The sequence below is a fragment of the Hyla sarda genome, chromosome 7 (genome assembly GCF_029499605.1).
Source record: "Hyla sarda isolate aHylSar1 chromosome 7, aHylSar1.hap1, whole genome shotgun sequence".
Taxonomy (NCBI): Eukaryota; Metazoa; Chordata; class Amphibia; order Anura; family Hylidae; genus Hyla; species Hyla sarda.
In genome coordinates, this window is record NC_079195.1 from 217,811,867 (window position 1) to 217,838,158 (window position 26,292).

The 26,292-nt window shown below is 43.9% G+C and overlaps 1 protein-coding gene across 1 annotated transcript in view; it reads left to right on the plus strand.

Moving 5' to 3' along the window:
• The window catches only part of CRYZ (crystallin zeta), a 29,507-nt gene that overhangs the window by 2,224 nt on the left and 991 nt on the right, over positions 1 to 26,292 (plus strand). Inside the window, exons 2-8 of the mRNA XM_056532689.1 lie at positions 19 to 139; positions 3,667 to 3,819; positions 6,808 to 6,971; positions 8,372 to 8,423; positions 22,337 to 22,486; positions 22,571 to 22,672; positions 24,399 to 24,494. Of these exons, the coding sequence (XP_056388664.1) occupies positions 29 to 139; positions 3,667 to 3,819; positions 6,808 to 6,971; positions 8,372 to 8,423; positions 22,337 to 22,486; positions 22,571 to 22,672; positions 24,399 to 24,494 (828 nt within the window). The 5' untranslated portion in view covers positions 19 to 28. The remainder of the gene's footprint in view (positions 1 to 18; positions 140 to 3,666; positions 3,820 to 6,807; positions 6,972 to 8,371; positions 8,424 to 22,336; positions 22,487 to 22,570; positions 22,673 to 24,398; positions 24,495 to 26,292) is intronic.

Here is a 26,292-nt window from a genome sequence, read left to right on the forward strand (position 1 = left end):
ATGTTTTATATGTTTCAGATAGATTACTATGGCTTCTGTGGGAAGGTTCATGAGAGCGATCCGGGTCTCTGAGTTTGGGAAACCTGAGGTTCTAAAGTTCCTTACAGATGTCCCCGTGCCGTCACCAGGGGAGAACCAGGTACAGACATCTGCAGTGTAAAGCATAGATTTCCGGATTTGATGGCCCATCCCTGGGTTAGACTATCAATTTCAGATCAGTTTAAGGGGTATCACGCCCCCTCCCATAGACATGAATGGAGGGGGCGTGGCGTGACGTCATGTCCCCAGCCCCGTGAACACGGAGGTTTACGAAACTGGAGACTCAGTGGGGTCCCAGCGGCGGGACCCCCGCGATCAGGCATCTTATCCCCTATCCTTTGGATAGGGGATAAAAAATTTTTGACCGGAATACCCCTTTAAGGTCAGACTCCCACCACTATACACTCAGCTTATTCATATGAACCGCCTCCTGTTCATTGTTTACCAGACACAGCGCCATACTTTTAGTACTGGCTGTGCCTGGTACTGCAGTCCCATTTCCATTCACTTAAAGGGGTACTCCGGTGGAAAACGTTTTTTTTTTTTTAAATCAACTGGTGCCAGAAAGTTAAACAGATTTGTAAATTACTTCTATTAAATAATCTTAATCCTTCCAGTACTTATTAGCGGCTGTATACTACAGAGGAAATTATTTTCTTTTTGAATTTCTCTCCTGTCACGACCACAGTGCTCTCTGCTGACCTCTGCTGTCCATTTTAGGAACTGTCCAGAGCAGCATATGTTTGCTATGGGGATCTTCTCCTTCTCTGGACAGTTCCTAAAATGGACAGCAGAGGTCAGCAGAGAGCACTGTGGTCATGACAGAAGAGAAATCCAAAAAGAAAAGCATTTCCTCTGTGCCAATAATAAATACTGGAAGGATTAAGATTTTTTTAATAAAGTAATTTACAATTTTTTTTTTTTACTTTCTGGCACCAGTTTATTTAAGAAGAAAAAAAAAAAAGTTTTCCACCGGAGTACCCCTTTAAATAGGTAATCCAGGGATAGAAAAACAGAGCTAATTTCTTTCAAAAACAGCTCCATATCTGTCTCCAGGTTGTGTGTGGTATTACATCTTGGCTCCATTCACTTCAATAGAACTGAGCTGCAGAACCAAACCCAACCTGGAGACAGACAGGGAACTGTTTTTGAAAGAAATTTGCTCAGTTTTTCTATTCCTGGATAACCTCTTTAAAGAAGATGTAATATATATCATAGACAAAAACTTATTTAACAAGTTTTAGATGGCGGGGAGTCCGACCGTTGGGACCCCTGTGATCTCCTGTACTGGGCCCCGACTCTTCCCGGGAAGGGAGCGTGTCAACCCCTGAACTTAGCGTCGCTCGACACGCCCCCTACATATATTTCTATAGGAGAGCCGCAGCATCTAGACCACTATTTCCCAACCAGTGTGCCTCCAGCTGTTGCAAAACCACAACTCCCTTTACTTCCTCTTTATTGGTTCCATTAAAAGGAGCCGTAAACAGACAAGAGCCGTTCAGGCGACGGCCGTTTCACATCTCACCTGGCACTTTCTCTAGCTTTATAGACGTGAAACGGCCGTTGCCTGGAATGTCTTCTGTCCGTTTACAGACCAGTGTTTCCCAACCAGTGTGCCTCCAGCTGTTGCAAAACTACAACCCCCAGCATGCCCGGACAGCCTTTGGCTGTCCGGGCATGCTGGGGGTTGTAGTTTTGCAACAGCTGGAGGCACACTGGTTGGAAAACACAGATTCTAGACACCATGGCAAGCCAGAGGCCTTCTGAATGCCTCTATGGTTGCCATGGTCAAACTGCTTGTTTTACTAATAGATCACCTATCTGACTCTGTACTGCAGGGTACTTTATAAGCAATTGAAAGATTGCTTATACAAAAAAAAAAAAAAAAAAAATAAATAAAAAAAATATATATTTAAATCCCATTGCCCTCAATAAAAATTTTAATCACCCCTTTTCCAATAAAAAAAAAAATAATCAAAACAAAAATAAAAAAATAATAATAATTGGTATCTCGGCGTGTATATACTATTAGTATTAAAAGTATACGATTATTGATCCTGTATGATCAACAATGCGAATGCTATAAAAATCCAAGTGCCAGTATTCTCAGTTTGTTAGTTTTTTAGTTTTTTTGGTCAAAAAAAAAAAAGAGCCTTTAAAGGGGTACTCCGATGTTAGATAGCCGCGGTCCCGCTGCTGGGGACCCCGGGGATCGCCGCTGCGGCACCCCGCCATCATTACTGTACAGAGCGAGTTCGCTCTGTGCGTAATGACGGGCAATACAGGGGCCGGAGCAGCGTGACGTCATGGCCCCGCCCCTCATGACATCACAGCCCGTCCCCTTAATGCAAGTCTATGGCAGGGGGCGTGACGACCGCCACGCCCCCTTCCCATAGACTTGTATTGACGGGGGCGGGCCGTGACATCACGAGGGGCGGGGCCGTGACGTAACGATGCTCCGGCCCTTGTATTGCCCGTCATTACGTGCAGAGCGATCTCGCTCTGCGCAGTAATGATAGCGGGGTGCTGCAGCAGCGATCCCCAGGGTCCCCTGCAGCGGGGGAGCTAACATCTTATCCCCTATCCTTTGGATAGGGGATAAGAGGTCTAGGGGCGGAGTACCCCTTCAAATTAAACAGCTTTTTTTTTCTATTAAAAAAAAAAAAAAAATTTATGGGTACTCTGGTTGGAAAATAAAATTCAAATCAGAAAGTTAGAGGGTGCCTCTCATCAAAAAAAAACTTTTGATATATTATAGATTAATGCAGAATAACTTTACAATTGCATGTTATTAAAAAATATGCTTCTTTCTATTTAATTTTCCACTTTGAAGAAATGACCACTAGGGGTCTCCCTACCAGTCCTGGCAGCAAGCATTTCAGACTCATGCTGGAGTCCTAAACACTACGAGCTGCCAGTCTGCTTTGTTCACAAAGGAGAACACTCAGAGCTGCCAGCCTGCTTTGTTCACAGCCTGTTTGGCTGTGAACAAAGCAGGCTGGCAGCTCTGAGTGTTTAGGACTCCAGCATGAGTCAGAAATGCTTGCTGACAGGACTGATCGGGAAAAATACAATAGAAAGAAGCATATTTTTCATTAACATGCTATTGGAAAGTTATTCAACATTCATTCATCTAAAATATATCAAAAGTTTATTTGATGAGAGGTACCCTTTAAACAGATTTGTAAATTACTTCTATATAAAAATCTCAATCCTTCCAGTACTTATCAGCTGCTGTATGCTCCAGATAAAGTTGTGTAGTTCTTTCCAGTCTGACCACAGTGCTCTCTGCTGACACCTCTGTCCATGTCAGGAACTGTCCAGAGCAGGAGAAAATCCCCATAGCAAACCTCTCCTGCTCTGGACAGTTCCTGACATGAACAGAGGTGGCAGCAGAGAGTACTGTGGTCAGACAGAAAAGGACAACTCAACCTCCTGATGTACCCCATGATGTAGATCCTTCCCAAAGACTGCAGGGTATAGACCAGTGTTTTCCAACCAGTGTGCCTACAGCTGTTGCAAAACTACAACTCCCAGCATGCCCCGACATGCTGGGAGTTGTAGTTTAGCTACATCTGGAGCCACCCTAGTTTCTCATTGCTTTCTCTCTCTTTTTTTATGAAAAAGATTTTAATCAGAGTTCATGCCTGCGGGATTAACCCAGTGGACACTTACATCAGAGCCGGCGTCTACGCCCTGAAACCAAGCCTGCCCTACACCCCCGGCTCTGACACATCAGGGGTGGTGGAGAAAGTTGGCAAAAATGTGACCGGATTTAAGGTAACAGATGCGTTTTCTTATTGGCCTATTTATTAATTTTTTTCCCATTTGACATATTTATTTGGTGCTTTATTTGATGTCTTTAATTTCCGTTTTCTCTATTATAGCATAGGAATGACTGCTGGACCGCTGCAGGAAATCTGCTGCCAGTCTTGTTAGTATTCACTTTAATGAGAAACGGACAAGGGTCCGGCGCAGAAGGGGCAGCTTCAAAAAATGTAGTAAGATCACTCATCAGACACAGGCAGGGTAAAAGTTGTGTGACGCTTTTCATGTATTCATCATCCTTAAAGGGGTACTCCGCTGCTCAGTGTTTGGAATAAACTGTTCGGAATGCTGGAGCCAGCGCAGGGAGCTCGTGACGTCATAGCCACGCCCCCTTAATGCAAGTCTATGGGAGGGGGTGTGGCAACCGCCACGCCCCCTCCCATAGACTTGCATTGAGGGGCGGGGTGTTACGGCATGAGGGGCGGGGCTATGACGTCACAAGCTCTGGGCTCCAGCATTCAGAACAGTTTGTTCCAAACGCTGAGCGGCGGAGTAACCCTTTAAAGAGAGTATAACAGCTATTACCCCCACGCTTAACCCAATATATTGGGTTATAGTGTGGGTGAATATCTATAGCTATAAAGAAGTGTAACTTACATGTTTACGTTACATATCTCTGAAGTTCTTTCCATTAAAAGCTTGAAGCGCGCAATGGAGGCGGGGAGCCGACTCGGGCAGCTCCCCCAGCTCCTCCTTCCTCAACAATATTCTGCATGTGCATTTATATGTGCTCTGCTCTTTGATACACCCAGCACTAACGTCACAGAAGGGGCGGAATATTAATGAGGCCGGAGGAGCTGCGCGAGCCGGCTCCCTACCTCCATTGCGCGCCGGAATGCTATAGCAAGGAGCTTCTAATGGGCAGAACTTCAGACATATGTAACGTAAACCTGTAAGTTACACTTCTTTATACAGCTATTCACCCGCACGCACTATAACCATATATATTGGGTTTAGTGCGGGTGAAATAGCTGTCATGTTCTCTTTAATCGATTAAGGGGGATGATCACCTAAAACGCGTCACGTGTTTTCCTTTTACCATCTCTGATGTTCGATCTTACTACAATTAAAGGAGATCTCCAGGATTGAAAAACATATCCCTTATGCTCCTGTATGGGGCCCCAGCAGTCCAAGGGAAGGGGGCATGTCGACCACAGCACAAATCGATGGCCAACACGACCCCTCAATACAACTCTTTGGGAGACACGGAGTGCTGCCTTCAGCAATAGTCCTGTATTGAGGGGGCGTGTCGGCTGCCTCTTGGTGCAGCGGTCGACATGCGCCATCTGGCCAGAGAGCCGGGGCCCCTTAGGATAGGAGATCCGTTTTTCAATACTGGACTACTCCTTTTAAATTTTAAAACTGCACCTTCTGCGCTGCACCGTTGTTCCTGTTCCTTATCTGCATTGGGTGCTGCCCAGTACTGTTCGGGGCACAGTGTGTTTGCATTCACTTTATTAAGCCGGCGGCAAATCCGCGCTAGCAGCAGATTGCTGGCGGACCTATTGAAGTGAATGATAGTGAAACCCGCAGTGAGTTATTGACTTGTGAATGTATCCTTAAAGCGTAACCGTCAAATCCAACAAAAAAAAACATTATTTTTAATATATCACTCAGTTCCTAATCCTGACCATGTGCATCTAATTTTTGTGTCTAGCACCTTTATTTATTTTTTTATTACACTTTTAATTTAGCTCACTAGTCTGAATTCCTCTCAAAGGGAGGGGGCGTGGCCTCTCTGTGCAGGTCTCCGCCCCCTCCCTCAGTATGCTGTCTGCTCACATCTCCTCTTGCAAAACTACAACTCCCAGCTTGTCCTCACTGACAGTAGGGGGACACAAGATGACAGTAGGAGGATTTTTCCTCCAGCTCTGAGCCCTGCACTCACAGCTGTCACGCCTGCTCCCATAGGCTTGCATTGAGGGGCGGAGGCGTGACATCACACGCCGCCGGCCCTGTGGTCGCCGGTAATCAGACCCGGAGAGAACATGCTCCGGGGACTGATTTTAACTGGGGTGCTGCGTGCAAGATCACGGGGGTCCCTAGCGGCGGGATCCCCGCGATCAGGCATCTTATCCCCTATCCTTTGGATAGGGGATAAGATGTCTAAGCGCCGGAGTACCCCTTTCAAACAGATTTGTAAGTGACTTCTATTAAAAAATCTTTACCCTTCCAGCACTTTTTAGCTGCTGAATGCTACAGAGGAAATTCTTTTCTTTTTTAATTTCTTTTTTGTCTTGTCCACAGTGCTCTCTGCTGATACCTCTGTCCGTGTCAGGAACTGTCGAGAGCAGCATAGGTTTTCTATGGGGATTTTCTCCTGCTCTGGACAGTTCCTGATACGGGCATCAGGTGTCAGCAGAGAGCACTGTGGACAAGACAAAAAAGAAATTCAAAAAGAAAAGAATTTCCTCTGTAGCGTACAGCTGCTAATAAGTACCGGAAGGATTAAGATTTTTTAATAGAAGTAATTTACAAATCTGTTTAACTTTCTGGCACCAGTTGATTAAAAAATATATATATAAAATGTTTTCCACCGGAGTACCCCTTTAAATGATCAAAACTTTTGACATGTCTCTATGACACATCAACATTTTTTGGAAGTGACCGGTACACTTTAACTTTTTTAATGCTGCAATCAATGGTAAGCAAACAATTCAAAGGAAGAGACTGGGTTGGGATCCCCCCCCCCCCTTGTCCTTTGCCCTTTGTGCGCATCCATTATTAGTATGTAAAGCAGGGCTTTAGCTGGGTGCTACAGCTGTTTCACGCGCCACATTTTCTGTACCTGCACAGACAGCAAAACAAGCATTTTCTTTCTGTTCCCCCAAACAGGTAATGGATTAATCCTCATGGCGTTTCATTACCGTGTGGATTGAAGTTCATGTTGATCCTGTTTTATTAGGCCTTATACATTTCTTTCTTTCATCTATTGTACAGAAAGGCGACCGCGTGTTCACCAGATCTACAGTCACGGGGGGCTATGCCGAGTACACAATCGCCTCCGAAGATACCGTATACCCACTTCCCGAGCAGCTGAACTTCAAGCAAGGAGCCGCCATATCTGTCCCGTACTTCACCGCCTACAGGGCACTGGTGCAGAAGTAAGCGCCAAAGGTGTAATCATCAAATAAACATTATTTATTGTAGAATTATGAAGTTCCGAAATCTCTGATTGTAGTTCTTAAATTTACTATTAAAAAAGAAATGTCAGCATAAAAGATCTTCATCAAGGGTGTATTCACACATACAGTATCCTGCGCGTATTTGAAGCGCAGGATTTAAAGCTGCAGATTTGATGCTGGGTTCAGTCATTTAGTTTGCATTGAACTGTGTAGCAAAAAAATCTGCAGCTTTAAAGAGAAACTGAAAAGGGGTACTCCGGTGGCAAACTTTTTAAATTTTTTTTAATCAACTGGTGCCAGAAAGTTAAACAGATTTGTAAATGACTTCTATTAAAAATCTTAATCCTTCCAGTACTTATTAGCTGCTGAATACTACAGAGGAAATTCTTTTTTTTTTTTTGGAACTCTCTGCTGACATCACAAGCACAGTGCTCTCTGCTGACATCTCTGTCCATCTTAAGAACTGTCCAGAGCAGGAGAAAATCCCCATAGAAAACATATGTTGCTCTGGACAGTTCCTAAAATGGACAGAGATGTCAGCAGAGAGCACTGTGGTCATGATGTCAGCAGAGAGCTCTGTGTTCCAAAAAGATAAGAATTTCCTCTGTAGTATTCAGCAGCTAATAAGTACTGAAAGGATTAAGATTTTTTAATAGAAGTAATTTACAAATATATTTTACTTTCTGGCACCAGTTGATTTACAAAAAGAAAGAAAAAAAAGTTTTCCACTTGAGTACCCCTTTAATAAGTGCAGAATTCTGATGCGGAATCCTATTGAAGTCAATGGGGCTTTTTTTTTTTCTTCGCAAAATGCGGAATTGATGAAAATCACCTTTTTCCATGCACAGAGAATTAATACGGAATGCGAGTGGACCCTAAGGGCTTGTTCACACTGGCGGATTTCATTGCGAGTTTGAATGAGGGCGGGCTCTCCATGGCAGATTTTTGGGGGAAAATCTGCCGCAGACCCTATTGAAGTCAATGGGTAGGAGAATCAGCAGCACAAAATCTGCAGCAAAATTCTCAACAAAATCTGCACATGTAAAAAGAATAACAATTTCTGTGTACGATGCAAAGTAACTTTGCAAGACTGAGTATAACTATACGGCTATGATCAGTTATAGGGGTAGCTAAAAAGGGGTTGTCCCACTATGGACATTTTTCACTATTTCACAGCATAGAGCAGTGATCTCCAAACTGCGGCCCTCCAGATATGGCAAAATTACAACTGCAATCACTGGGGGTCCATCTGCTGGGACCCATACGATCACTTATTTTGGGTTTTACATAATACAGAAAAAGAAAAGCATTACGTTCTACAACCATTCTGCAGAACATTTCACCTTTTTTATTTTGCTTTTTGTTTTTTTGTTACACAGAGCACACGGCAAGCCTGGAGAATCGGTCCTCATACATGGCGCCAGCGGAGGAGTAAGAAATAGTCATCTTCTATAAAGCTGCTAAAAATTATATATATATATATATATATATATATATATATATTACTTATCTGGCACTCCCATAGTGAATGGAGCTTTGAGTAGCCCATTTTAGAGTTCTTGGGGTCCTAGCGGCAAGACCCCTGCGATCATACACTTATTCCCTACCCTGTGGATAGGGGGATTAAAGGGGTATTCCAGGAAAACACTTTATATATATATATATATATATATATATATATATATATATATATATAAAAATCTCAACTGGCTCCAGAAAGTTAAACAGATTTGTAAATTTACTTCTATTAAAAAAATCTTAATCCTTTCAGTACTTATGAGCTTCTGAAGTTGAGTTGTTCTTTTCTGTCCAAATCCTCTCTGATGACACGTGTCTTGGGAACCGCCCAGTTTAGAAGCAAATCCCCATAGCAAACCTCTTCTAAACTGGGCGGTTCCCGAGACAGGTGTCATCAGAGAGCACTTAGACAGAAAAGAGCAACCTTAACTTCAGAAGCTCATAAGTACTGAAAGGATTAAGATTTTTTAATAGAAGTAATTTACAAATCTGTTTAACTTTCTGGAGCCAGTTGATATATATAAAAAAGTTTTTTCCTGGATAACCCCTTTTAATGTTTTTTAATCATAGTCCGTACATTCCTGTGCAGTGTTGATTGATTGAAACATGAAGCCATATTTCATTCATTGACATTTGCAGCATGTAGACCACTGTTTCCCAATCAGCGTGTCTCCAGCTATTGCAAAACTACAACTCCCAGCATGCCTGAGTAGCTTTGGACGGTATTTCCCATCCAGTGTGCCTCCAGCTGTTGCAAAACTACAACTCCCAGCATGCCTGAGTAACTTTGGACGGTATTTCCCATCCAGTGTGCCTCCAGCTGTTGCAAAACTACAACTTCCAGCATGCCCGGACAGCCGAAGGCTGTCCGGGCATGCTGGGAGTTGAAGGTTTGCAACAGCTGGAGACACACTGGGTGGGAAACACTGGTCTACACTGTATTGTTTCAACATCTATGTATCATCTAACAAGATGGTAAACCAAAATGGCGACTTTCATAGGTGGCTACATTTCTTTAATTTCTGCTTCTTCCCTGGTGGTTTAGGGCAGTGAAATAGTTAAAGGGGTATTCCAGGCCACAACTTTTTTTTATATATCAACTGGCTCCGGAAAGTTAAACAGATTTGTAAATTACTTCTATTAAAAAATCTTAATCCTTCCAATAGTTATTAGCTTCTGAAGTTGAGTTGTTGTTTTCTGTCTAACTGCTTTCTGATGACTCACGTCCCGGAAGCTGTGCAGTTCCTATGGGGATATTCTCCCATCATGCACAGCTCCCGAGACGTGACATCATCATTGAGCAGTGAGACAGAAAACTTCAGAAGCTAATACTATTGGAAAACTATTGGAAGGATTAAGATTTTTTTAATAGAAGTAATTTACAAATCTGTTTAACTTTCCGGAGCCAGTTGATATGATATATATATATATATATATATATAGAAAAGAAAACGTCCGGCACTCGGGAAGATGCAGGTAAAACTTGTCAATGGCTTTATTCACACGCTTAGGCAGGACACAATCTGACGCGTTTCGCACACTCAGGTGCTTAGTCGTAGATAGACATACACTCAATAATGCGGGTTAAAATACACATGAGTTTGGTCACATGACCACATGAATCTTAATTAAAAACAGTTGGTTACAAAACATGGCATTGGGAATCATGATCACATTTGATCGTTCGGAGAGAGTTCACACAAGGATGCAGGCAATGCGGCTTTAAGTTTCAAATTTTGAGTAACATTTAAATTTCAATCTCGAATGGTCTAAAAACTAGTTTATCAATACTACCGATATTCATATTAATTTGGAGGTACATATTTACCGAAATAAACAATTTGAACTATACCTGCACATCAAGATCCGAAATATTTATATATAGATCAATAACCGCATAATGTGCATCTCACCGTGTGAACATCCCCCTATAATTTGCGACAATTCAAAATTTATTATATGTGCACAAGAAACGAAGAGTGCATATTGGACCGGGAACTAAACATACGTGATTAATAATAAATTGTATACATCAACTATATTCTCTTATTCAATTTATGCACACGTTAACATTAAATCCAATCTTTTGTTTAACCCTTGCGGGAATCTTGTTCCCAAGAGGAACATCCAATGTGCCTCTCTATTGTATAATTTCTTTCTAAGATCGCCTCCCCTAGGTCCTAAGGTGACTTTTTCTACCCCCAATACTCGTAAATGGGTGGTGTCCCCTGAATGGGACTCCCTAAAGTGACGTGACAGCATAGACATGCTTGTCAAACTACTTTTAGCATCCGTAATATGTTTCCTAAACCTCACTTTTAATGAATTACCCGAGCATCCTACATATTGCAAATTACAAGCAATACATGTTGCTACATATATAATGGATTTAGTGTTACAATTGATATACTGGTGTATATTGTATGTCCTATTTGTTGTGCAAGACGTTACGGTATTTGAATTTACCATGTGTGTACATGTGATGCATCTAGTATGACCACATTTGCGATTACCTATATTCCTCAACCAGTCCCGGTCCTTTACACTTTCCTTTTGACTGGTAAATAGACTAGGTGAGACTCTGGTTCCAATAGTGGGGCCTCTCCTGGACACAATAGAAATACCTTCTGATAATAAGTCTCTTAATATTGGATCTGTTTCTAATACCGGAATATATCTATTTATTATTTTCTTAATCTGTCCAAATTGAGTACTGTATGAAGTCACGAAAAATGGTGGTCTATCTTTACTCGGATTTATATTTTCATTTTTGATTGTGTTTTTGGCTAATTTGCCTCCAACCTTATATGAGTCCCTTCTATTTTGATGCCTACTGGAATAGGATACTAGTTCCTCGCGCCCCCGTCCCTCTATTCTTATTTCTGCTTTTTTTAGTATTTTTTCGCTATAACCCCTCTGCTCCAATCTAGTATGAAGTTCCTCTGCTGCAATTTTAAATTGTTTCTCACTAGAGCAGTTACGTTTTATTCTACATAATTCGCCATAGGGAATATTATCCAGGACATGTCGTGGATGGCAGGAGGAGGCCAATAAAATAGAGTTAGAGGCTGTATCTTTTCTATAGGGGCGAATTTCTATGCCATCACTCCCACTAATCAGCGAAATGTCCAAAAAATTAATTGTATTTTTATCGAAATGTGAGGTAAACCCCAAATTTAAGTTGTTGTTCCCAATATACTTAACAAATTCCGAAAATAGTGTCTCCGTACCCCTCCAAATTATCAATAAATCGTCTATGTAACGACTGATCCAGTGTATATTATCATAATATGGGTTTTTTTTTTTTAAAACAAATTTTATTGAATTTTCATTGTTATAAGCAAACATCACACATTGATGGTTAAGTGCGGAATATCATCGAATAAGAGCCATAAGAACATTCAATAAATTACAAACCAAAAACTGTAAACTCCACACAGCTAATGGAGAACCCAAGTGGAAATGCGCGGCAGTATCACAATATTCATTCGCTTCGCTCAAATTAGGCGTGCCATGCTCGTAGTATGCTAGAAGTCAAGGTCAAGAGGTAAGTCGTAATGGACCCAGTGAATCACTCAAAACCCCAAGACAGTACCAGTCTGTCGAGCTAAAGGGCTTAACTATGTCCTCTATTTCAGCTGGTGTGTAGTGTGCAACAATAAAGTCTTGCCATTTGGCGAAATATTTTGCTGTGTTTGTGCTCATGTGTCGTTCAGTATCAAGCCTATCTATCCCACATAACAGTTTAAGTTGCGATATGACCATGGAGATGGTGGGAACAGAAGGGGAGAGCCAGGCTGCGAAGATACACCTCAGTGCCACTAAGAGGACAATGTGAACTAGTTGGGGTGTTTTGGTGGGGCCTTGGTCGGTCAAGTCAGGTGGTCTAAACTGATGAAACAATAGGGCTCTTGGTGTATGTGGTAGTGACATTTCCCATTTCTCTCTGATATATGATATAATCATTTGCCAATATCTTTCTGTATGGGGGCACGTCCAAACTCCATGCCACATATTCGTCAAAGGGGTAGCACATTTAGGGCAGGCCGTGATACGATCGGGGAAATCCGGGGAAGGCAGTATGTTAAACCCATATAAGGCTTTGTGAGCCATTTTGTAGTAGGTTTCACGCCATCTCTCATTGATAATGCATTTACGGATGATATTCCACCCATTCAAGATACATTCCGAAATATCGTCTCCTGGTACCCATGAGGTCCACGCTGAAAAAATAGAAGAGGGTGTAAATTTCAGTAGTACTTTCCTAAGGGATGTGTATATCATGGAGATGGACAATTTACGGGGTTCCGAACCAATAAGATAGTCTAGTTCGTTCTTTGTGGCCTCTTTGGACAGGTTACGCAATCGACTAGAGAAGAAGGAGCATATCTGTTGTATAGGGAATGCATGAGACGGGGGAAGGTTGTGTAGGGAGAGCAGTGTGGTTGGTCGGAGCCATCGTTTCTGAGTAACGTCCATAAAGTGCCCGGCCTTCGTGAGGCCCCTGTCCGACCAAAGGCCAAGCACCCCGGGAGGAAGTCTCGGGGGAAACTCTGGATGTTTCGCCAGTGGTAGATGTTTGGATAAGAGGTAAGGCAGTCCATATAACTTCCTGACCTCCTTCCAAGATGCCACCGTATCCCTCAGCAGTACAGAGCGTTTCACTATGGAGGGGAGTTTAGAGTATGCAGTATGTAAGAGGACTGCTAGGTTCCATGGGGCCGCCAATTCACTCTCTAAACCGTAAAGAGCATGGTAAGAGGATCCATGTATCCAGTCATTAACAAATCGAAAAAGACATGATAGATTGTATCCTCTTACATTGGGAAAATTCAGTCCCCCATCAGACCTATTGAGCATCAGTTTGTTTAGTGCGATTCTGGGCCTCTTCCCCGCCCAGATAAATTTGGTGAATGCTGAGTTTAAGCCTTTCACGTCAGTATGTTTTAACAGAAGTGGTAGGGTTTGCAGGGGGTATAGGAGACGCGCAAAGCTAACCATTTTAATGAGTGCACATCTCCCCATGAAGTTCAGGGGGAGTTTTTCCCATTTACGTAATTCAGCTTTAATCTTGGAGAAGAGGGGAGTATAGTTTAAACTATATATGGTGTCGGGCGTTCTCCCTATTTTGATACCTAGGTAGGTGATGGAGGAGTCAGCAATGCGGACTCCCATACCTGATATTTCTGGAAGCCACTGGTGACGGAAAGGACCTAGGGGTAAAAGTTCCGATTTAGACACATTTATTTTGTAACCCGAGAACGCCCCAAATGTTCTCAGATGTTCAAGAATGCGTCCTAGGGAAGCAGTCGGGCCATCAAGGAACAATAAAATATCATCTGCGAACATTGTCAATTTTACTTCATTCTTCCCCACCTTAATGCCAGGATAAATATTTTCAGACAGTAGGGAGAGCGCCAGGGGTTCTAACGCTAAATTAAAGAGTAGGGGAGAGAGTGGGCAACCCTGTCTGGTGCCCTTAAAGAGAGGGAAGGGTGTGGATAGGATACCAGGCGTGTGTATTCTAGCCATGGGGTTTGCATAAATCCCCGAAATGTAATTCCTAAATGACCCTTGAATACCAATCGCATCCAGTACCAGTCCCAGCCAATCCCATTTTACATTATCGAATGCTTTTTCAGCATCCAAAGTGAGCAAGGCAGGAGCTTCACCCCTCTGGGGCTGATGCTGTAGGCGATCTAAAACCGCCATAACCGTTCTCAAATTCATGGTAGCTGATCTGTTCCTAATAAAGCCCACTTGATGGGAACCGATTAAAGCTGGCATGAATCGAGAAAGACGGTCAGCTAAAATTTTTGATAGAATCTTGATGTCTTGGTTAATTAGAGATATCGGACGATAGGAACCTGGGTCAGTTAGGTCCTTACCCGGTTTAGGCAAAACTTTTATGTGTGCAAGAGAGGCTTCTGTGGGTAACGATCCCGTAGACATGAATACCTGAAACATATCCCTTAAGACTGGGGCAATCTGCTCTGATAGGGCTTTATAAAATTCGCCTGAATACCCGTCAGGGCCCGGGGCCTTCCCGTTATGGAGATGACCGATAACTCCCTGTATTTCCTCCACCGACACCGGTGCATTAAGAATCTCCCTCTGTTCTTCCGTCAGTGTGGGAAGTTGGACCCGTTTCAAGAAGGCCTCACCCACCGAAAGGTCAGAGGGAGAGTTTTCATAAAGCGAGCTATAATAGGAGGACAGCAATTTGTTAATGGAGTGAGGGTTTTTGTGCGTGACTCCCGAGGAGTCTTTAAGTGCTGTTATGTGAGGGGTGGGTATCTTTCCCCTAGCTATACGGGCTAGTAGACGTCCCGATTTGTTACCGTGTCTAAAGAGATCTACCTCAAAGTGGGACCTCCCTAGGCGTTCCCTTCTATCCCACCATAATTCAAAATTGGCTCTAGCCGATTTCCATTCCTCCCGGTTCTGAATAGTAGGGTGGGCTACGAAGGTGGCATAGACATCCCTTAGTCGAGCACTGGCTGCATTCAGATTTTTCAGAGAGGTGCGTTTTAGGTGGGCCACGTGTGCCATCAATTTTCCCCTTAATACTGCCTTCCCCGATTCCCAGAACAGAGTTGGGTCTGAGCGGTGTTCCCCATTATATACGGTATATTCTAACCACCAACCCCTAAGTAATTCGAGGAAGGTATCATCCTTGGCCAGCAGTGAGGGGTAACGCCAAAGAATATCTGTCCCTTTGGGGTAGGAGGGCAAGAGCCGTAGACAGAGAGGGGCATGGTCTGACAACGCCAGTTCTCCAATGTCTACTGAGCTAACTTTATGGTAAAGTTCCGGAGATGTCAGTAGATAGTCTATACGAGACCAGGAAGAGTGAGCATTGGAGAAATGGGTGAATTCCCTATCGTCCGGGTGGGACATTCTCCACACATCTAGCAGTCCCAATTGGTCCAAGAAAGGGGGCAATACACAGTCCCTGCTACGTATGGGGATTGCTTGAGATGTCGGGCCCTTTCTGTCCACTAGGGGGTCGAGGACTGTGTTAAAGTCGCCCCCCACTATTTTGTTCGTCGTGTTATCGTCATGAATTCTGTCCGCTAGAGCGTGAAAAAAGGACTTATTTTCCCCATTGGGACCGTATATGTTATAAATGCTAAAGATCTCTCCATTGTGGTCAAGTCGTAAATGTGAGACCCTGCCTTCATCATCAGTGTCGTGTGATATAAGACCAAATGCAAAAGATTTGTGGATCAAGGTGACCACTCCTGCTTTCCCATCCTGGGCCTGAGAACCAAACACCTGCCCCACCCATTGCTGCTGTAACCTAAAGAAATCTGAGCCAGCTAGGTGGGTTTCTTGGAGGAGGACAATGTCCGGGTGGAATCTTTTCAAGTATCGTATAAAAAGTCTTTGTTTTTGGGGGGAGCGAAGACCTTTTACATTCCACGATATTATGTTAGGCATGGTAAATCAAGACAATCTATACAATCCCTCATGGAGGGCTGTGCAGATATTATATGTGTAAGTAGATATGAAAGGGCGCAGCAGCAATGGGGGCATACCAAACATGACCCTGAATAAGTAATACCGTGTAAAGTATCTGTAAGGCAGGATAGGTGCCCGATAATAAACTGGGCAGTAGTTTTCACTAGAGGTTCCGAGCTGTGGGAAAGAACAAACAAAACAAAAACAGTATACAAGCAAATAACAGTTAACCATCTTGTAGAATATCCTAGAAAGTGTTGCTAATTTAGCAACACCTTCCTTTTGGATGATGGACTTCCTTTTTTCGGCCGACATAGGCATCAAAGTAATATCACACATTTCTGGATGCCCATGCTCCCCCCCCCTCCCCCCGACCCCTTCTAAGATGGTCGAGTCCCTCAGTCAGGCAGGGGAAAGGCCAACCCTGCCGTGCGGCCGTGAAACATTACAGCACCAGAGCCGGGTTGGAATATGGCAACACTGGAAACCTTCTGTATAACAGCGCCATACAGGCGAGGAAAATAAAAATAAAGAGAAAACCTGGACGTCCAGTTCATCATTCCCGTAGTCCCAGCAGAAGGCTCAAAGGCAAGAAGGTGAAGTCATCAGGAACAAGGAACAGCTGTGGTCAGTCAGGTGAAGATCGCCTGTCGCTGTCATAGCCACGACCTGGAGAGCGATGACGTCTACGTCGGTGTCTTTGGCTTGCGGAGAATTGCGATTCTCTAGGTGCTGAGCGGGAACGATGATTCCTCCTTGGTGACCTTGAACGACGAGTGGGCGTCCGAGCCGGTGGACGGGAAGATGACGTGGAGGAAGAGGACAGCAGCTGGTCCATTGATGAAGATGCTTCCTCTGGAGTCTTGAAAGTGGTAGTAGAGCCGTCAGGATGGAACACCCTCAGGGTGGCTGGATACTGCAGTTGGAATCTATATTTCGCCTGAAATAGCTTAGTGCAAACAGTGCTGAAGGCCCTCCTTCGTTTCGCCACTTCTACCGAGAAGTCCTCAAAAATCAACAGGCGCATACCATGAATTTCCAGGGGTTGTGTCAGACGGCGGTACGCCCTCAGAATATCAACTTTGTCGTTGTAATCCAGTAGTCGCAGAATGACTTGACGGGGGCGGGCCTCCGGAGTGGAAGATGGTCGGTTAGGCTGGGGGTGTGAAGATGGGCCAATTCTGTGGGCTCGTTCCACCCTGCAGGGATGAGACAGGCCAAGCGACTTAGGAAGATCTCGCTCACAAAAGCGTTGCAGGTCAAGAGGTGCTACTGTCTCCTTAACCCCCACTATACGTAAATTATTGCGCCTAGAGCGATTTTCTAGGTCTTCCATTTTCTCGCCAATGCGGGTCATCTCTAGTTCCATGTCCTGTAGGCGTTTAGCTGCAGCCGTGTCGGTATCCTCCAATTGGGAGGTTCTGTGCTCCAGTTCTGACAGGCGGCCAGTATGTTCCTGTACTTCTAGTTTTAGGTTTTGGAGAGTTGCTTTTAGGACCTCCTCCACTATATTTCGTATAGTTGGGGTAATACGCAACGCCATTTCATTCGCCAGGTGCTGGTAGTCTATGGAAAAGGCCGGCCCTGGGGAAAGTTGAGGGGTTGCAATAGTAATCCCGGGGAGTGTGGGGCCCACGGTGGCAGTGTGTGGTCCCAAGTGTGGGTCAGCTGGCAGGCTGACTTCCATTGCGGTTACCTCAGAGTTTAATTGCCCCTCCGTTCGTGGTGGCCGTGATGTCTCCCCCGATGCGGTCGCCGCCATTACTGCAGAGTCGGGCTGCGCAATTTCTGGGACTGCAGGTGGTGCCGGTTGTTGGGAGCCGCCATGCGGTGTCGCCCCGTCAGTCCCCGGCGTCCCCACGCGGGTATCATTCATTAGTGGCAGTGTGGGGACTCCCGAAGCGGGTCGCAGCTTCTGTCCCGCTGCCGCCGCCATGACAGGTGCGCTTTGCGGCGTGTGCTGGGGAGGCGCGGGCTGCGATGTACCGGAGGAGCCGCCACGTTGGAGGTACCTGTCCATCCCCTCGGTCTGGCTGAGGTGTCGGGTGGTGTTCGGGGACTTCTGAAGCCCGTTAGTGCAGCGGTACCGAGCTGGTATGAGCCGGGGGTGGAGGAGCACAGGCGCTCGCCGTCTACATCAGGCCGCGCCGGAACCGGAAGTCCATAATATGGGTTTTTATCACTGAAAATAAAGAGCTGCTCCCAATGAAACATGTAGATATTTGCAAAAGACGGGGAATATTTGGCACCCATTGATGCTCCCCTGGTCTGCAGGTAGAAACCACCATCAAACACAAAGTAGTTGTGTTTAAGCAAAAACTCCGTGGCGATGGTGATAAATTCCTGCAGACCAGGGGAGTATGTGCTGAATTTTTCCATATGGACGGACAGGGCCTCTAGGCCCTTAGACCAGGGAATGCATGGATATAAGCCTATAACATCACAGGTTGCCCATGACAACTGCTCATCCCACACAATTTTTTCTAAGATATTGATCACATGTTTAGTATCTTGTGTGAACGTGGGGGGGATTTTAGTCAGGGGTTGGAGATGGTGATCCACCCACTCCCCAAGGCGCTCCCCCAGCGACCCAATGCCAGCAACTATTGGTCGAAGGGGAGGTGGAAATACACCTTTGTGCACCTTGGGGAGTGAGTGGAACACTGGGGTAACTGGATTCTCTACAAATAGATATTCTTCCAGTTTTTTGTTGATTGCCCCCAGGGCTACACCCTCTTCCAATATTTTCTTAAGTGCCATTTGGTACGTTTTAGTAGGGTCATTTTTTAATTTACAGTAAGTTGATGTGTCTGATAACATATCCTCATTGAGTTGTTTATATAACCCTGAATCCAGAACAATAATATTTCCACCTTTATCGGCATTACGTATTACGATAGATTTATTCTCAGATAGTTCCTTCAATGCTATACGTTCATTTTTATTTAGATTATCATAAGCATTATCATGAGACACCTGTTCATTAAGTTTCACTAGGTCCCGCTCGACCAACTCCTGGAATCTATCCAGCGCCTCCGAACGGGAGGCAACAGGATAGAAACCAGGGTTGGCCGAGCGGTAGTTATTATTCCGACTATCATCAACAACTGCATTTTCTTTCTGCAAGCAAGTGAGCTGTAATAATACATTTTGATCCTTGAAATTAGTAACATTAACATTTACTTCATTAACCTCACCATCGCTCGCTACTGATCCTTCCACAACTATACCTGAAGGTTCCCCCTCCTCATGACTCATAACCCCCTTGTGAAAATGTCTTTTGAGAGTGAGTCCTCTTGCCAATTTATTAACATCTAGTATGGTATTGAAAAGTTCAAACTTACTTGTCGGCACAAAATTCAGTCCTTTACCAAGTACAGTAATTTGGTCAGCAGATAAGATGCATGCAGATAAGTTCATTACCGGATTTATCTCGGAACCAGTAGCGAGCGCAGGGGATATCTTCTTTCTTCTATGTTTGCGTCCAGCTCTCCTTGCTTTTGACCCTTTAGGCTGTCGGTCTGGCCCAGACGGTTTTTTGGAACAGCTCCAAGTTCTTTAGATGGTGCGGCAATCGATGTTGATTTCTTTTTCTGTTGTTGTACTGATGAGTATTGTACACCTGTATTTTCCTCTTGGGAACTTTCAGGGTCTGAAAAGCTCACTTTCCTTGCAGATCGGGACCTTGGATGATTTCTGCGTTTGGATCTGGATCGTGGGATGCGTAAAATAGAGCGCGGTGTGTCTGGATTGTCTCCTTTATTGAGATGCCACGAGAACACTTGGTCTTTATTATAGTCCAAAATATCTCTTTGGAATTTACTTTTTTTAATATCCATTATAGAGTTTTCCACACTGTCTAGTTTCTCCAATGCTGCTTGTTCCACGCTGGCAAAATCCTTGTGCTCTTTGTACATAGCCAGCTGGGTCCTAAGGCCCTCCATTTCTTGCTGCATACTGGCTAATTCCAGGGATTCCTCCTCCACAATATATGTCATAAGTTTAGCTGAGCAATCCAGCAATGCGGAGTCCCATTTGGTAATGAATCCCTGTGAGTATGTTTTTATGGGTCTTTTTTTCAATCTGAGACCCCTTGGAACAATGTTCTTTTCTAAATATGTGGTGAGAGTTTTGTTATCCCACCAGGTCTTCGTCTCTTTAATCATGAGATTCTCCAACTGTCTTGTAATGGCAAGCATGTCAGGGGGAACCACATTAACCGTGGGTGTTACAAAATCATTAAACACTGTTTGAGCTTTCGCATCTCTGCTCGGACCGTATTTGTCCATATTACTCACATCAGCGGTTGCAGGTTCCCCCAGTCCTAGCCTTGGCGTTTCCAAATTAGATTCAGCCATGTTAATCCACGTGGTGGGAGCACTCCAATGCGGGAACTGTTAGATGCAGATAAGGTCAGGCTGCTCACCACTCTCGCGTTTGCTGCACTATCTCGTGCTACGGACACCGCGGTACCGGTGTCCGTAGCACGAGATAGTGCAGCAAACGCGAGAGTGGTGAGCAGCCTGACCTTATCTGCATATATATATATATATATATATATATATATATATATATATATATATAAAAATAAATAAATAAATAAAATAAAAAAAATAAAATAAAATAAAATAAAATAAATAAATAAGGTTTTGCCTGGATAACCCCTTTAATGCCAGCGTTATGGTTAAAGGGGTACTCCGGCCCCAGGGCTGGGTTCACACCACGTTTTAGCAATACAGTTCCCGTATACGTTTTCAATTTGAAAACCGCATAGAACCGTATTGAAAACCGTATGCACTGGCTCTCCATTGAAAACCGTATGCCAAAAGATGCATCAGGTTGTGTCTGTTTTGCATCGTGTACGGTTCTGTCAGTTTTTTTTTCCTGTACCCAAAATCGTAGCCTACCACGTTTATTGGTCCGGGTGTAAAACCGTATTGGAACGTATATGTTTTTTTTTAACATGGGAGTCAATGGGTACTGTACAGAACCGTATGTGCGTACAGTTCCATCTGGTTTTCACCATACGTTTTTTGACTTTTTTTTTCAAACAAGTGAAACTTTATTCATAATGGAGTGAAAAGTTTAAAATGTATACGTTTATTTTTTCTTAAAAAAAGGATGCAACCGGACATCATTACATCATTTTTCAAACCGTATACGGATTAAAATTTGTACTCACGTTTTGATACAGTTTAGTCCGGTTTTGAGGAATCCGTTTTTTTCATCAAAAACCTGATACGGGAACTGAATTGCAAAAACGTGGTGTGAACCCAGCCTAAGACATCTTATCCCCTATCCAAAGGATAGGGGATAAGATGTCTGATCGTGGGGGTCCCACCGCTGGGGACCCCCTCAATCTCTTATGCAGCACCCACCTGTCTCAGTTACACGGAGCGATCATCGGTCTGTGCAGCTGAGACAGGTGGGTGCTGCATGAGAGATTGCGGGGGGTCCCCAGTGGTGGGACCCCCGCGATCAGACATCTTATCCCCTATCCTTTTGGATAGGGGATAAGATGTCTTAGGGCCGGAGTACCCCTTTAATATTACTGGCTGCTATTGATCATGCTGGTGTCACGGATAAACACTTTGGATACCATGTCCCCCACGACATCCAAAAGCTAATAAAACTGTTGAAGGGATACTCCAGAAGAGGAAAAAACAAAAACTTTTCAAATCAACGGGTGTCAGAAAGTTCTACAGATTTGTAAGTTACTTCTATTTAAAAATCTTAATCCTTCCAGTACTTATCAACTGAGGAAGTTGTGTAATTCTCTTTAGTCTGACCACAGTGCTCTCTGCTGACACCTCTGTCCATGTCAGGAACCATCCAGAGTAAAAGCAAATCCCCATAGCAAACCTCTCCTGCACTGGACAGTTCCTGACATGGAGAGAGGTGTCAGCAGAGAGCACTTTGGTCAGACTGGAAAGAGCTACACAACTTCTTCTGGAACATACAGCAGCTGATAAGTACTGGAAGGATTAAGATTCTTAAACAGAAGTAATTTACAGATCTTTATATCTTCCTGGCAAGTGTTCATTTGAAAAGAAATATTCCTCCGGAGTACCCCTTTTAATGTGTTTTAATCACAGTCCTACACTCCTGTGCAGTGTTGATTGATTGAAACACAATGCCATATTTCATACATTGATATTTGTAGCATGTAGACCACTGTTTGCCAATCAGGGTCTCTCCAGCTGTTGCAAAACTACAACTCCCAGCATGCCCGGACAGCCAAAGGCTGTCCGGGTATGCTGTGTGTTGTAGTTTTGCAACAACTGGAGACACCCTGATTGGGAAACACTGATGTGGACGTTGGGACATGCTGCTCACCTTATCTCTCATGTTTTTCCTTCTAGGTGGGGATAGCATCGTGTCAGATGGCCAGGGCCTATGGATTCAAGGTGTTCGGCACTGCCGGCAGCCAAGAAGGGTTAAATCTGGCTTTGCAGAATGGAGCCCACAAAGTGTTCAACCACAGGGAGAAGGATTATATGGAGAAGATTAAGGTAAAGCTCTGCAGAGTCTTACATTAGACATAGATATTGTGATTTATAATGGAGAGATGACACTTTGTCCTTCCTATTATTTAGGAGGCTGCAGGAGCAGAAGGGGTTAATGTCATCCTGGAAATGTTGTCCAACGTGAACCTCAGCAATGACCTGAAGCTCCTATCATCTGGTGGCCGAGTGATTGTAAGTGCCCTTAATGGTAATCGGGTGCCCCAGGTACTATCCCCTTCCCGCAAAAGGGCGTACATGTATGTCCACTGCGGGCTCCCACTGTATGACGCACGCTCAGCAGGTGAGCGCGCAACATACCCAGTGGGTCCCGGTTGCTATCAGCAACCGGGACCCACGGCTAATTCCGGACATCACAGATCGGGCTGATGACCGGCATTAACCCTTTAGACGCCGTCTAAAAAGCGGTTAATTCCCTTCCCAGCTAGCTCAGTGGGCTGATCAGGACTGCCGTGGCGAAACCGCGGCATCCGATCAGCTGAGAGGACGACGGGAGGTCTCTTCGGTGCTCCAGGCTTTCAGTCAGCTTTGCCAGGCTGAAGCAATGGAGCACCGATAACACTGATCAATGCTCTCCTATGGAGAAGCATTGATCAGTGTATGCAATCCAAAGATTGCATGTTATAGTCCCCTATGGGGACTAAAAAAAAAAAGTATAAAAAAAGGAAATAAATATGCATTAACCCCCTTCCCTAATAAAAGTTTAAATCACCCCCCTTTTCCCATTTTTCAAATAAAAAAAAAAAACTAAAAAACAAAACAAAACCTAAACGTGTGTGGTATCGCCACGTGAGTAAATGTCCAAACTAATCAAATATAATGTTAATTAAACCGCACGGTCAAAACCATATGGACCTACAGAATAAAGATGAGGTTTGTACTGAAAAGTGCACTGCGTAGAATCGTAAGTCCCTAAAATTTACAAAATGTTTTTTGTTTTTTTTTGCCCCACAAATATTAAAAAGTAAAATTGTTGCCGCAATAAACAATCCCTTATATGGGTCTGTAGGTGGAAAATTGAAAGTGTTAGGATTTTTAGAAGGTGAGGAGGAAAAAACTAAAGTGCAAAAAAACGAAAATGGCCCGAGAGCGAATGGGCTATGTTGCCTATCCTACCCGTCATCTGTTCTCTTCGCTTAACAGTGCACATATATCTTAATATCCTATTTGCCCATTATAATGTAATTTCTTTAAAGTAGAACTCCAGTACTCAACAACCTCTCCCCTAGCCGCAGGATAGGGGATAAGTGTCTGATCCTGGCGGGGAGATCTGGGGTGCCGGGCAGGACATTGGGTGGAGGTCTGGCCGGTTGGACCGCCCACAATGAGACACTTATCTCTTATCATGTGCATAGCGGAAAAGTTGTTAACTACCGGAGTTCCCCTTTAATTTAGCAACAATGACAGAAGAGTGACCTCTTAACATAAGTGGAACATGCAGAGAGCAACATACAGGGTTGCTCCTCAGGTGTCACTCAATCTCAGGGAAAAAAATGGCAGTAATATACTAGGAAAAATACGAGAAATTGATGTGAAGGTGGCACTCGCCCCGTTTTTGGGAGGGTTAAAACATCCTCTTTATTGGTTTAATTAAAAGGAGCTGTAAACAGACAAGAGGCGGTCGGGTGACAGCCGTTTCGGATCTCACCTGGCACTTTCTCTAGCTTTTGAAACGTGAAACAGCTGTGGCCTGAAATGTTTTTTGTCAGGTTATAGACCAGTGTTTCCCAACCAGTGTGCCTCCAGCATGCTGGGAGTTGTAGTTTTGCAACAGCTGCAGGCACACTGGATGCACTGTTAAAGACACTATATTGTGGAGCATGAGCTATAAATTACAATAAACGGTTGCCTCATAGCTTTTCAAGGTTCTTTCCAAAAACTATGTGTTTCTTTATTGTAGATTGTCGGCTGCCGAGGTTCTATCGAAATTAACCCCAGAGACACAATGGCCAAGGAGTCCAGTATAATCGGAGTTTCACTCTTCAGCTCTACTAAGGTACTGACTGAAATCAGTCAATATGAGAATGTATGAAACATTGGCCTAAAGTCTGTACCTGTATCATGTACAAGTATATAGTGTTTCACCATTGAAATAAATGTGTAAGTTATGAAGGCACAGATAGTGCTATCTTTCCCTGTAAATGATATAGGTACAGGTAGTACTGCTTCCTTGTCTCCTCCTGTAAACAGTGCAGGCACAGATAGTACTGTTTTCCTGTCTTTCCCTGTAATCGATATAGGTACAGATAGTATTGACTCCCTGTCTCCTAATTATTGGTCTAAGTATATATATATATATATATATATATACCACTGCCTCCCACTGTAAATTATGTAGCTACAAATACAGTCATGGCCGTAAATGTTGGCCCCCCCTGAAATGTTTCTAGAAAATTAAGTATTTCTCACAGAAAAGGATTGCAGTAACACATGTTTTGCTATACACATGTTTATTCCCTTTGTGTGTATTGGAACTAAACCAAAAAAGGGAGGAAAAAAAAGCAAATTGGACATAATTATGGACATTTATCAACGGGTTTTGTCAGGTTTTCTTTACTATAATTTTCGCAAAATTGTCGCAACTGCGACTACGCGATTTTTCGTGCGACATTTTGACTGGAAAGCGAGAAAAGCAAGTTTTCCAAAAATTAACTACGTAGTAATAATTTTAAAATGGACTACGGGTAGTCAGGTATTTATTAACTGCGACAGTCGCAACTGCGCAAAAAAGTCGCAACAGGGTTAAAAATTGACTAAATTTACTAAAAAAAGGAATACATAAGCAAACATTGATAAATGTCCCTCAATGTCACCAAACTCCAAAAATGGGCTGGACAAAATTATTGGCACCCTTTCAAAATTGTGGTAAAATAAGATTGTTTTAAGCAGGTGATGCTCCTTTAAACTCACCTGGGGCAAGTAACAGGAGTGGGGAATGTAAAAATCAAGCAGATAAAAGCAGAACCTACTAAGAAACTGAAGATGGCGCTATTGTGGTCGGAGACCTAGCTTACCTAGCTATTGTGGTCGGAGACCTAGGTCACTGCCTGTCAGGATGCTGATCAGTGCGAGCTGTCACTGCGGGAGACCACGGTCCTTGTGCCTGCTAGTCCCGGGGGTGCTGGGAACCAGAAAGCCCAAAGGCATCTACCAAATTCACACACTGAAAAAACAGGTACCTGCACTCACCGCTTAGCTTCTGTAGCTTGACTCCTTCGGCTCACGGACGATCCGGTATCAGACCTGTAGCAGGGTGCTCAAAAGCGAAGCGACTGCTGGTGAAGTTTCGCGCCAATTGCGCTTCTTCCGGCCTTCAAGGCCGGAAGAAGCGCAATTAGCGTGAAACTTCACGCTAAGCGGTGAGTACGGGTACCTGTTTTGTCTGTGTGTGAATTCGGTAAAATAAAAAGACTTGCACTACAACACTTCCGGGTGTGTGGGTCCTGTGCATGAAAGCGCGACATGGCGGCGCACAGAGGTCATAGAAGCAAATTACACTGTATTATAACTTGGCATTATGGCAGCAGGGAGTAAGTTACATGTGACCAAACCCTAAATGTTAATTGACTAGAACTGGAGTAATTCCTTTGATTGTTCTGTATTCTTCCAAGGGGGGGGGGGGGGGGGGAGATTTAGACATACAGACAAAAAATCTTAAATGGGCACTGTCAGATACAAAAACTTTTGATATGTTGTAAAGCATGTATAACCAATAGGTTTTGGAATTGCTTTCATTAGAACATTTTCGCTATTTCATACTGAAAAAGCCAGTCAAACCACTGCCCCCCCTGTCT